At 40.8% G+C, this 12,432-nt stretch overlaps 1 protein-coding gene across 3 annotated transcripts; it reads left to right on the forward strand.

The window, feature by feature from the left end:
• The first annotated feature begins 132 nt into the window (after positions 1 to 132).
• LOC124139636 (ER membrane protein complex subunit 6-like) lies at positions 133 to 7,130 on the forward strand. 3 transcript variants are annotated; one of them, XM_046506877.2, is made up of 5 exons: positions 151 to 201; positions 2,364 to 2,527; positions 3,655 to 3,747; positions 5,162 to 5,181; positions 6,979 to 7,130. In XM_046506877.2, exons 1-5 carry the CDS (start codon positions 159 to 161, stop codon positions 7,007 to 7,009), a joined length of 351 nt encoding a protein of 116 aa, XP_046362833.1. In that variant the 5' UTR covers positions 151 to 158; the 3' UTR covers positions 7,010 to 7,130. The 3 variants fall into 3 exon arrangements, with proteins under 3 accessions (XP_046362834.2, XP_048244062.1, XP_046362833.1); XM_046506878.2 differs by lacking the exon at positions 6,979 to 7,130 and having other exon boundaries at positions 133 to 201; positions 2,367 to 2,527; positions 5,162 to 5,239; XM_048388105.1 differs by lacking the exon at positions 6,979 to 7,130 and having other exon boundaries at positions 143 to 201; positions 5,162 to 5,239.
• The last annotated feature ends 5,302 nt before the right edge of the window (positions 7,131 to 12,432 follow it).

Genomic DNA, 12,432 nt, shown 5'->3' on the forward strand with positions numbered 1-12,432 from the left:
CATGGGGTTTTTTTAATATAAAATGTTTGCATACATATTGCTCTTTTTGTCACACCCTTTCATATTATTACGATGTTTTGCTTCATCACTGAATTAATATCCAGTTATTAATCATGTACATAGTAATTTCCGTGACACTAGTACCGCGCTGAAGAAAAATGGCGACCACCATCGCAGTCCGTACGCGAAAGAGCCGCCGGGGTAAAATCACATGCTCTCTTTCGTTGTTTGATATTTAACCTCCGACACACATGGTAGAACTTGTTCATACCATATTTTTGTTTTTAATTGAAGAGATTTGATACATGCGTTAGTCCGTGATTTGCTGGAATCACCAATGCCAATAAGACATGGGCCATTATCAGCTTGAAATTGCTGAATTATCATGGCTATGTATAATGTAGTATATGTACCGCTCCGCCTCAACTAACCGGTTTTTACTTTTACCGCAAAACTGTTCGCTAATAGGTAGATGTTTAAGGATTTCTATGTTCACAGCGTTAGATCTACTCTCTACTTGATATAGGTCATAGGCGTAGCTCTGTGTATTAATCTTTTTTATAATGTTCAAACAATTTACCCCAGACCTTTAAAATACACAACTTCTTGTGATGACGATCTCTGCTGTAGGGCACATGGCTCAAAGACAAGCAACCAGTTTTTGTGAGAATTCGTCGGGACATGAACTCAAAACCTTCAGATTTTTAGCCAAACAACTAACCGACTGTTGTCGACACTGTTAAACTTAGTGCAAATTTACCTAGCCAGCTGGTCATGGCTTAGACGTTACAGAACTGAACAGAAAGAGTCAAATAGGTGACGGACACTTACGAAGGTTACGGGTAGGCATGGTGTCTCGTGACTTTGGTTTACAGACACTCATGAGTGATCTCGATGCCATCTGGCAAAACCCATCCCATTCCATAATCTACACAAGTTAACAATTGGTAAGGAATGAGCTGTTTTGGTGCAAACAGCTCCAGGCGTTTTTTAGTATGCCTGAATGACGGTGTATCTGGCAGCAAAATATCATAAATTATGTCATAGGGTATTACATGTATTATGACGTGTTTGAAAAGTTTGTGCTACTGTACTTAGATCAAAAGACATTTTACTAGACATTTGCAAGCTTGTGAGTAGTGTCTCAAGTTTCAGCTTTATTTTTGTGTTAGTGGAGCTGTCTGGGTTGTGAGTGAGTGAGTTGGGTTTAACGCCGCTTTTAACATTTTTCCAGTTATATCACGGCGTGTCAGCTTAATGTGGGAGGAAAGCTCGAAGTGATGCAGGTCCTGCAGGTCTCAGACGTTTACCACTTCAGTGAAACCCACGAGCACGTGTATGGTGCTGATAAACCTAGAAACATAATCGGGGCGAACCAGGATTCGAACCAACAATCATAGGTTCTGGTGTGCCCAAGGGACGCAACTCGTCTGGGTTGGGAAATTATGATCGCACATGTATTATATTTGTAAGCATGTATATCATAATATATGATTACCATGCTTACATCATCATGTTGTGTACGTGTGAAATCATAAATGATTCAAGGAAAAATAGAGATTTGGGACACAGACTTTTGATTGTTTGAAACTGTAAACCTTATGTAATGTGTTATGGTGTGACACGTCATTGTGATCATGGTGATAATAAATTAAAATTTATTCTTTCAATTATGGTTTAATTGGTCCAAGGGCCTTTTTTCAAATGTAGGGGCTAAAAGCACAAGGCCCCACCCTAGAATTATCCCTGTTATCTGCATACCAATACATTATGGATTGTTTCTGATTTGATAAGAATGTCTGGAGAGCAGAAGGTCTGGGGTTCGATCCCCGAACCGCTTCATACCAAACGACATTAAAAGATGGTACTTGTTGTTAACCTGCCTGGCACTCAGCATTAAGGGACTTAAAAGACTGGTCGGCTCGAAGTCAGTATACTGTGTCTTAGTGGGGTATTCATGTTAAGCTACTGCATGGTATTTCAGTGAGCTTGAGCTATAAAAACAGCATTAGTCCAGATGAGTACACGCAGTCACACACACATGCATGTACATTGCTATAAGTGCAATAATCTTGCCACGTTAAACCCCATTTAGAATCAGTGAGTAGTGTCTCAAGTTGCAGCTATATTTTTGTCTAGTTACATCTGTCATGGTAGTTATGTTCATCATTCTGAGCACCAGAGTGATGATGATGATATCTATGACCCTCATCACCTTGGATTTTCCTCCCCACTGAAATACTGTTCAAAGCAGCGTTCAATCATGACAAAACTTACTCGCTCTTTCTATTCCATAAACTCAGGAAGGAAACGTACTTGAAGCCAAGTCAATGTAATCTCTGTTTTGCATGTTTCATGAACAGCAGATGTGGTGGCATACAGTGAACTGGCCGTGCGAGGAAATGCTTCCATCATTGAGTACTGCCGGACATCTCTGTCGGCGCTGTCGGGGGCCACGGCTGGTATCCTGGGATTGACCGCTCTATACGGTTTTGCTTTCTACTTCATCACAGCCTTCCTGTTGTCAGTAAGTATACACGAAACCATGGTAACCATTAAGCCCAAAACAATTCACCGATGAACCGATGCATCACATATAATTCTCCAAGATACATGATACTATTTGATACATGATATTCTTCATTCTGTTTGGAAACAGATCACTTTGCAAATTGTTTTAAATGTCCCAGGGTTTTGCCAGATGCAAAATATTGATATTGTTGACAGTTTGGCTTTATCATCATTATCATATGTTTGTTTTGTTGTTTTATGATGCTGTCAACAATATTACAGCTATTTCACAGCAACCTGTATAAAACTGAGTCTCCACCAGACGAATCAGTAGTCGATATCTGGAGCAATGTCCCATGTTGTTGGGATACAATACTGTAAATCTTGATATTAACGCGAGCGTGAATTAAATGCGAAAAATGCGAGTGGTGGTTGCTTACATTATTAAACATCGCATTTATATCAACAATAAGACATTTTGGATAGCAGAAATACCAACTTAGACATACGCTGAAAACAAACAACTATGTATGCCACATCTCTGTTTATTGAGCGGCACTTGTTACAAGTATATAAACAATGTCATTCAAACACTAATTACATCCTGTGAATTGTCACTGCTTGGATCAAGACAAGCGTTCTACTACTCATGTCATCACTGCAAGTCCAGACAGACCCCACCCAACACGGTGTCTTTGCTCTTTGCGACTGCATCAAAGGCCAACACGAGCCAGCGCGGACGTGTTGTTTTAGCTGAAGTACTCTTCTCAGCGCTAATAAGCGGTGCTATTTGGTGTGTGATTGGATTAATGTAAGGTTGGATAAGGGTGAGGATTCTCCTGTAAACCTGACAGAGGATATTTTGTTTAGATATAAATCCACTGATGCTTGAGAGGAGGGGGTGTCGCATTCATATTGTGTCACATTTTTGGCTAGGGGCCAGCAGTCGCATTCTTTTGGAGACGCACTAATTTCACGTTTTACAGTAACCATGATAACAGTAACGGAGATTTGATAGTTTACAGGTTGGCATGATATAGCAGGAATATTGATTATTGCAGTGAAAAACAACAAACAAACAACATGAGAATATACCCTACGTACCATCGGGAAATGTACAGTAGTGTTGTCTTTTTTTTTCAGATGATGCTGTTGATAAAGGCAGGGTCCAGATGGAACAGTTTCTTTGTCAGCAGGAGGATTCCCTTCTTCAATGGAGTCTTCGGGGGCTTATTCGTATCCTTTAACCTTTAAGTGTATATTGTGACTTTTGTCTCACTGGAACCCTCATATCGATACATCTGTACATTGCAGATTTGCTTATCGTCCAAGGATGTGAGCTTTGGTCCAAATGAATGACATTATGAATCACTGTCCTTGTTTATCCAATACATTTTATCTCATTTCTTTTATTATGAACATGCTAGATCAATTCACCACAATACAGGCTTAGAAACTAACAGTTTTTGTCCACTAGTCCTTATAATGATAACATATAGCAAAACCCTTAAAATTGGCCAATTTCTACTAGTCCTTAGGATACCTTTACCATTGGGCAGTTTGGTAAGGACTACAGGACTAGTGCCAATTTGTAACGCTGCAATAGCTATATGCAGATAGCTTATCAATAAACAGAGTTGCCTTTCAGAAATTGATTATTGACAGTGAATATCAGTATTTATATCACATTGATAAATCAATGACTCTGCAAGCTACAATCAAATAGTTTTTACTTCTTCATCGTGTACCATGTTTGATGATGCATCAGTAATCACTGTCATTGTGGGCTTCTAGCATGCATTGTGTATGGGGTTAAAAAGTAATAGAAGTTGGTTATTATTATCCCCCGCCCAACAAAGTTGGCGGGGGATATAGAAACGGGCTCCGTCCGTCCATTACGTTTCATTTCCGGAGCATAACTCATAAACTGTTCAATATTTTTTCATCAAACTCTGCAGGTTTATCAGGTACATGCTGAACTGGTGCCTTTTGCTATTTACAAGTTTTGTTGTTGTTGTTTTTTAACGTTACCATGGCAACAAGAAGGACTTAGGTTCTGTGAGGGTAGGGTTCATTTCCGGAGCATTACTCATAAACCGTTCAATATTTTTTCATCAAACTTTGCAGGTTTGTCAGGTACATGCTGAACTGGTGCCTTTTGCTATTTAGAAATATTAGAAATTTTTATTTTTTACGTTTCCATGGCAGCAAGATGGACTTAGGTTCCAAACTCTTCTTTTTTTTACAATTTACAATTTCCACTCTTGTTATTGTTGTTATTATCCTTGTTGGCACTGCTTATTGCTGATGTTAACAACAAAGTATTTATTAATATGATTAAGTCTTTGAAAGGCATTTAGAAGTGATACACATAAGGAAGAGTCAAGAGTCCTCATAATAAATAAGTTGACATGCATAAATTATCTTCCTTAAAGTATTTATTTCTAACTATTTTAATTGTTTTCAATCTGATCAGTAAAAACAGTTCAGTTTTAAAACTTGAAAAAATGCTATCTGTTTATTCATCACTGAGTTAACCGACAAATTCCTTGTTCTCAAACATGTACATTGTATTTCATTATGTTTGGTTTTAGTGTGTTGTTATTTCTACATATATCATAACAGTATGTTTCCTTAACTTCTTTTTCAGACATATGTTTTATTCTGGACGTATCCTTTCCACTTTATAATGTTCCCAGTAAATGCAAGATAAGGTTTGTATACAGGCTGTCAACATGGTGCTGTGGGTTTGTATACGGGCTGTCAACATGGTGCTGTGGGTTTGTATACGGGCTGTCAACATGGTGCTGTGGGTTTGTATACGGGCTGTCAACATGGTGCTGTGGGTGGAACGAGCATTCATTGAAACAGCCATCTGCATAATGCTACCCCTGCGTCACAGGGCCATATGACACAGTTGAACCAATCAACTCAACTCGAAAGGGTGATGAAATATAGTGATAGCTAAATAGACAGATTTTTTATTCATTCACCGATTGTCTTTAAATGTAATATTGAGTTATGTATGACTTTAATAAGCTCATACCATCTTTGACTGGAGTAGGTCCGATAGTTTTTCAGATATTGTAGTAAACGGTGGTACCTTAAATTACCTTCCAGACTATAGGTATGGAAGCTGTCTGTCCGCCTTTCCATCTCCCGAATCCAACATCATTAACTGGATAAGAAGAACACTATCAGAGATATTGAAATAAAACTTTGCAGGCATTAAATATCAAGATAAATTTCACATCAAGCTAGAAAATTAGAAGATCACTTGAGATGAGGTGAAATGGAGTTTAACGTCGTGTCCAAGATTATTGCACTTACATAGCGACGTGCATGCATGTGTGTGTGTTTGGCATGTACTAGTTCGGACTGATGCTGATTTTATAGTGCTAGCCCACTGAGATACCATGCCACAGTTTAAAATGAATATCCCACTCAGACACAGCATACTGACTCTTAGCCGACCAGTGCTTGTTTTACCCCCTTAATGCTGAGTGCATAGCAGGATAACAAGAAGTAAACTGAAATCTACAAGTTGAAGTCCATGTTGTTTGTGAACTTGTTAGTCCATCCAAAATGTAACTCCAGAATTCCAGCCTAGTTTGACAAGTGTAGAAACTGAACTTTTATAGTCAGTTAATGCCCTTGCCTCAGGAAGATGTGGTATTAATTGATGAAAGGTTAAAATACAAAATTTTGAAGACTTTTTGAAGGATAAGGACAAGTATTTGCGAGCGTCTCAAAGAAATAGCATATTTTTGGAGAGTATCTATAGGGCAATCACCTTTTATCTGTGTTATGAGTAACTGGTAACGTTCAACTCAAGAGATAGTCAGGATGCAATATGTAACTTTGGAAGTGATTTATTGTACCTCTTTTACCTGAATAGGGTTGTCTGCATGATGTGATTGAGGCTTGTGATGGCTGTGTCCTTGATCCATTGCAGTTGAAATGACAAGTGCCTCCCTGTGTTAGGGACCGCCTCCGTGGTCTTGTGGTAGAGCGTCCGCCCGGGTTCGATCCCCGGCCGCATCTTACAAAAAGACGTTAAAAGATTGTACTTGTTGTTACCCTGTCTGGCGCTCGGCATTAAGGGGCTAAAACAAGGACTGGTCGCCTCGGAGTCAGTATACTGGGTCTGAGTGGGGTATTCATGTTAAACTGCGGCATGGTATCTCAGTGGGCTAGCACTATAAATCGGCATCAGTCCGGACTAGTACAAGCAGCCACACACACACTTACACGTGCATGCACGCCGCTATATAAGTGCAATAATCTTGGACGCGACGTTAAACCCAATTTCACCTCACCTCACCACCCTGTATTTTGGGTGACCCTTCAGAAGGATGTAATGTCTAATAGTTTGTTTTGATGAAGATCATACAACCCACTTCTCATGGTGTTTGTCAGACTCTGGTGGTTCATGTTCCATGTCCGAATCCTTAACTAGTGTTTCAGGTTTTTGTATGGCATGGTCCATGTATACTAGCAGAGACCGAGGAGGAAGATCTGAGCCGTGTCGACCCTTCATTCCTCACACCGATCATAAATATATCTCATTCTGTATATAGCCAGTGTCTATTGTGCAATAAATTATTGTGTCAATGTCATCCTGGTTCTTCAGTTATTTTTACACAGAATTTGTTGAATGTGTTTCGTTAGATCAATTTTAAACCAGAAGCTTAAATTTATGACAGACAACCATTGATATTGCATTGTCATACCTCCATGTCAGAATATTGAGATCTGATTGGTTCATGTGATCTTGATAAAATACTATGTCTGGTATCCTGCCTGGGAGGGAAATAATTTTCTGAATGGGAGAACACATTTCTTATACCCCTCCACGAAAAAGACCAGCTGCAAGTGGATTTCTGAGTGGGAGAATAAATCCCTCATGCTCTGCGCATAGGGAAAAGCCACATCCAAGTCCAATTTTAGTTCTTTTACAATGGCAGGCACAGGTGGCCCAGTCATCTAAGGTGCGGTGATTTGCTGCACAGAGTTGTGTCCCTTGGGCACACCAGAAACCTATGATTGTGGGTTCGAATCACTGGTTCGCCCCGATTACATTCCAAGGTTTGTCAGCACCATACCTGTACTCGTGGGTTTCACCGAAGTGGTAAACATCAGACCTGCATCACTTGGGGCTTTCCTCCCACGTTAAGCTGACAGCCATGATATAACTGGAATAATGTTAAAAGCGGGGTTAAATCCAACTCACTCACTATCTGTGTAAAACGTGCCAGGAGGAATGACTGGTAAGTTCTGGGCTTCACCTGAGGCTTGACCTGAAGACATTAAAATGATATACAGATATGTCCAGACAACCGGGAATTTGAGACATCCAGTTCGACAGATCCCAGTATGAATGATGATAAATATAGGAGTTAGCAGGGACCCCAAAGTGAGTTTAAGACAACCGGGAATTTGAGACATCCAGTTCGACAGATCCCAGTATGAATGATGATAAATATAGGAGTTAGCAGGGACCCCAAGGTGAGTTTAAGACAACCGGGAATTTGAGACATCCAGTTCGACAGATCCCAGTATGAATGATGATAAATATAGGAGTTAGCAGGGACCCCAAAGTGAGTTTAAGACAACTGGGAATTTGAGACATCCAGTTCGACAGATCCCAGTATGAATGATGATAAATATAGGAGTTAGCAGGGACCCCAAAGTGAGTTTAAGACAACCGGGAATTTGAGACATCCAGTTCGACAGATCCCAGTATGAATGATGATAAATATAGGAGTTAGCAGGGACCCCAAAGTGAGTTCAAGACAACCGGGAATTTGAGACATCCAGTTCGACAGATCCCAGTATGAATGATGATAAATATAGGAGTTAGCAGGGACCCCAAAGTGAGTTTAAGACAACCGGGAATTTGAGACATCCAGTTCGACAGATCCCAGTATGAATGATGATAAATATAGGAGTTAGCAGGGACCCCAAAATGAGTTCAAGACAACCGTGAATTTGAGACATCCAGTTCGACAGATCCCAGTATGAATGATGATAAATATAGGAGTTAGCAGGGACCCCAAAGTGAGTTTAAGACAACCGGGAATTTGAGACATCCAGTTCGACAGATCCCAGTATGAATGATGATAAATATGGGAGTTAGCAGGGACCCCAAAGTGAGTTCAAGACAACCGGGAATTTGAGACATCCAGTTCGACAGATCCCAGTATGAATGATGATAAATATAGGAGTTAGCAGGGACCCCAAAGTGAGTTTAAGACAACCGGGAATTTGAGACATCCAGTTCGACAGATCCCAGTATGAATGATGATAAATATAGGAGTTAGCAGGGACCCCAAGGTGAGTTTAAGACAACCGGGAATTTGAGACATCCAGTTCGACAGATCCCAGTATGAATGATGATAAATATAGGAGTTAGCAGGGACCCCAAAGTGAGTTTAAGACAACCGGGAATTTGAGACATCCAGTTCGACAGATCCCAGTATGAATGATGATAAATATAGGAGTTAGCAGGGACCCCAAAGTGAGTTCAAGACAACCGGGAATTTGAGACATCCAGTTCGACAGATCCCAGTATGAATGATGATAAATATAGGAGTTAGCAGGGACCCCAAAATGAGTTCAAGACAACCGTGAATTTGAGACATCCAGTTCGACAGATCCCAGTATGAATGATGATAAATATAGGAGTTAGCAGGGACCCCAAAGTGAGTTTAAGACAACCGGGAATTTGAGACATCCAGTTCGACAGATCCCAGTATGAATGATGATAAATATGGGAGTTAGCAGGGACCCCAAAGTGAGTTCAAGACAACCGGGAATTTGAGACATCCAGTTCGACAGATCCCAGTATGAATGATGATAAATATAGGAGTTAGCAGGGACCCCAAAGTGAGTTTAAGACAACCGGGAATTTGAGACATCCAGTTCGACAGATCCCAGTATGAATGATGATAAATATAGGAGTTAGCAGGGACCCCAAGGTGAGTTTAAGACAACCGGGAATTTGAGACATCCAGTTCGACAGATCCCAGTATGAATGATGATAAATATAGGAGTTAGCAGGGACCCCAAAGTGAGTTTAAGACAACCGGGAATTTGAGACATCCAGTTCGACAGATCCCAGTATGAATGATGATAAATATAGGAGTTAGCAGGGACCACAAAGTGAGTTTAAGACAACCGGGAATTTGAGACATCCAGTTCGACAGATCCCAGTATGAATGATGATAAATATAGGAGTTAGCAGGGACCCCAAAGTGAGTTCAAGACAACCGGGAATTTGAGACATCCAGTTCGACAGATCCCAGTATGAATGATGATAAATATAGGAGTTAGCAGGGACCCCAAAGTGAGTTTAAGACAACCGGGAATTTGAGACATCCAGTTTCACAGATCCCAGTATGAATGATGATAAATATAGGAGTTAGCAGGGACCCCAAAGTGAGTTTAAGACAACCGGGAATTTGAGACATCCAGTTCGACAGATCCCAGTATGAATGATGATAAATATAGGAGTTAGCAGGGACCCCAAAGTGAGTTCAAGACAACCGGAAATTTGAGACATCCAGTTCGACAGATCCCAGTATGAATGATGATAAATATAGGAGTTAGCAGGGACCCCAAAGTGAGTTTAAGACAACTGGGAATTTGAGACATCCAGTTCGACAGATCCCAGTATGAATGATGATAAATATAGGAGTTAGCAGGGACCCCAAAGTGAGTTCAAGACAACCGGGAATTTGAGACATCCAGTTCGACAGATCCCAGTATGAATGATGATAAATATAGGAGTTAGCAGGGACCCCAAAGTGAGTTTAAGACAACCGGGAATTTGAGACATCCAGTTCGACAGATCCCAGTATGAACGATGATAAATATAGGAGTTAGCAGGGACCCCAAAGTGAGTTTAAGACAAACCGGGAATTTGAGACATCGAGTTCGACAGATTCCAGTATGAATGATGATAAATAAAGGAGTTAGCAGGGACCCCAAAGTGAGTTTAAGACAACCGGGAATTTGAGACATCCAGTTCGACAGATCCCAGTATGAATGATGATAAATATAGGAGTTAGCAGGGACCCCAAAGTGAGTTCAAGACAACCGGGAATTTGAGACATCCAGTTCGACAGATCCCAGTATGAATGATGATAAATATAGGAGTTAGCAGGGACCCCAAAGTGAGTTCAAGACAACCGGGAATTTGAGACATCCAGTTCGACAGATCCCAGTATGAATGATGATAAATATAGGAGTTAGCAGGGACCCCAAAGTGAGTTTAAGACAACTGGGAATTTGAGACATCCAGTTCGACAGATCCCAGTGTGAATGATGATAAATATAGGAGTTAGCAGGGACCCCAAAGTGAGTTTAAGACAACCGGGAATTTGAGACATCCAGTTCGACAGATCCCAGTATGAAATGATAAATATAGGAGTTAGCAGGGACCCCAAAGTGAGTTTAAGACAACCGGGAATTTGAGACATCCAGTTCGACAGATCCCAGTATGAATGATGATAAATGTAGGAGTTAGCAGGGACCCCAAAGTGAGTTTAAGACAACCGGGAATTTGAGACATCCAGTTCGACAGATCCCAGTATGAATGATGATAAATATAGGAGTTAGCAGGGACCCCAAAGTGAGTTTAAGACAACCGGGAATTTGAGACATCCAGTTCGACAGATCCCAGTATGAATGATGATAAATATAGGAGTTAGCAGGGACCCCAAAGTGAGTTCAAGACAACCGGGAATTTGAGACATCCAGTTCGACAGATCCCAGTATGAATGATGATAAATATAGGAGTTAGCAGGGACCCCAAAGTGAGTTTAAGACAACCGGGAATTTGAGACATCCAGTTCGACAGATCCCAGTATGAATGATGATAAATATAGGAGTTAGCAGGGACCCCAAGGTGAGTTTAAGACAACCGGGAATTTGAGACATCCAGTTCGACAGATCCCAGTATGAATGATGATAAATATAGGAGTTAGCAGGGACCCCAAAGTGAGTTTAAGACAACCGGGAATTTGAGACATCCAGTTCGACAGATCCCAGTATGAATGATGATAAATATAGGAGTTAGCAGGGACCCCAAAATGAGTTCAAGACAACCGTGAATTTGAGACATCCAGTTCGACAGATCCCAGTATGAATGATGATAAATATAGGAGTTAGCAGGGACCCCAAAGTGAGTTTAAGACAACCGGGAATTTGAGACATCCAGTTCGACAGATCCCAGTATGAATGATGATAAATATAGGAGTTAGCAGGGACCCCAAAGTGAGTTCAAGACAACCGGGAATTTGAGACATCCAGTTCGACAGATCCCAGTATGAATGATGATAAATATAGGAGTTAGCAGGGACCCCAAAGTGAGTTTAAGACAACTGGGAATTTGAGACATCCAGTTCGACAGATCCCAGTGTGAATGATGATAAATATAGGAGTTAGCAGGGACCCCAAAGTGAGTTTAAGACAACCGGGAATTTGAGACATCCAGTTCGACAGATCCCAGTATGAAATGATAAATATAGGAGTTAGCAGGGACCCCAAAGTGAGTTTAAGACAACCGGGAATTTGAGACATCCAGTTCGACAGATCCCAGTATGAATGATGATAAATGTAGGAGTTAGCAGGGACCCCAAAGTGAGTTTAAGACAACCGGGAATTTGAGACATCCAGTTCGACAGATCCCAGTATGAATGATGATAAATATAGGAGTTAGCAGGGACCCCAAAGTGAGTTTAAGACAACCGGGAATTTGAGACATCCAGTTCGACAGATCCCAGTATGAATGATGATAAATATAGGAGTTAGCAGGGACCCCAAAGTGAGTTCAAGACAACCGGGAATTTGAGACATCCAGTTCGACAGATCCCAGTATGAATGATGATAAATATAGGAGTTAGCAGGGACCCCAAA

Source organism: Haliotis rufescens, unplaced genomic scaffold (assembly GCF_023055435.1).
Source record: "Haliotis rufescens isolate VD_foot unplaced genomic scaffold, xgHalRufe1.0.p SCAF_7, whole genome shotgun sequence".
Lineage (NCBI taxonomy): Eukaryota > Metazoa > Mollusca > Gastropoda > Lepetellida > Haliotidae > Haliotis > Haliotis rufescens.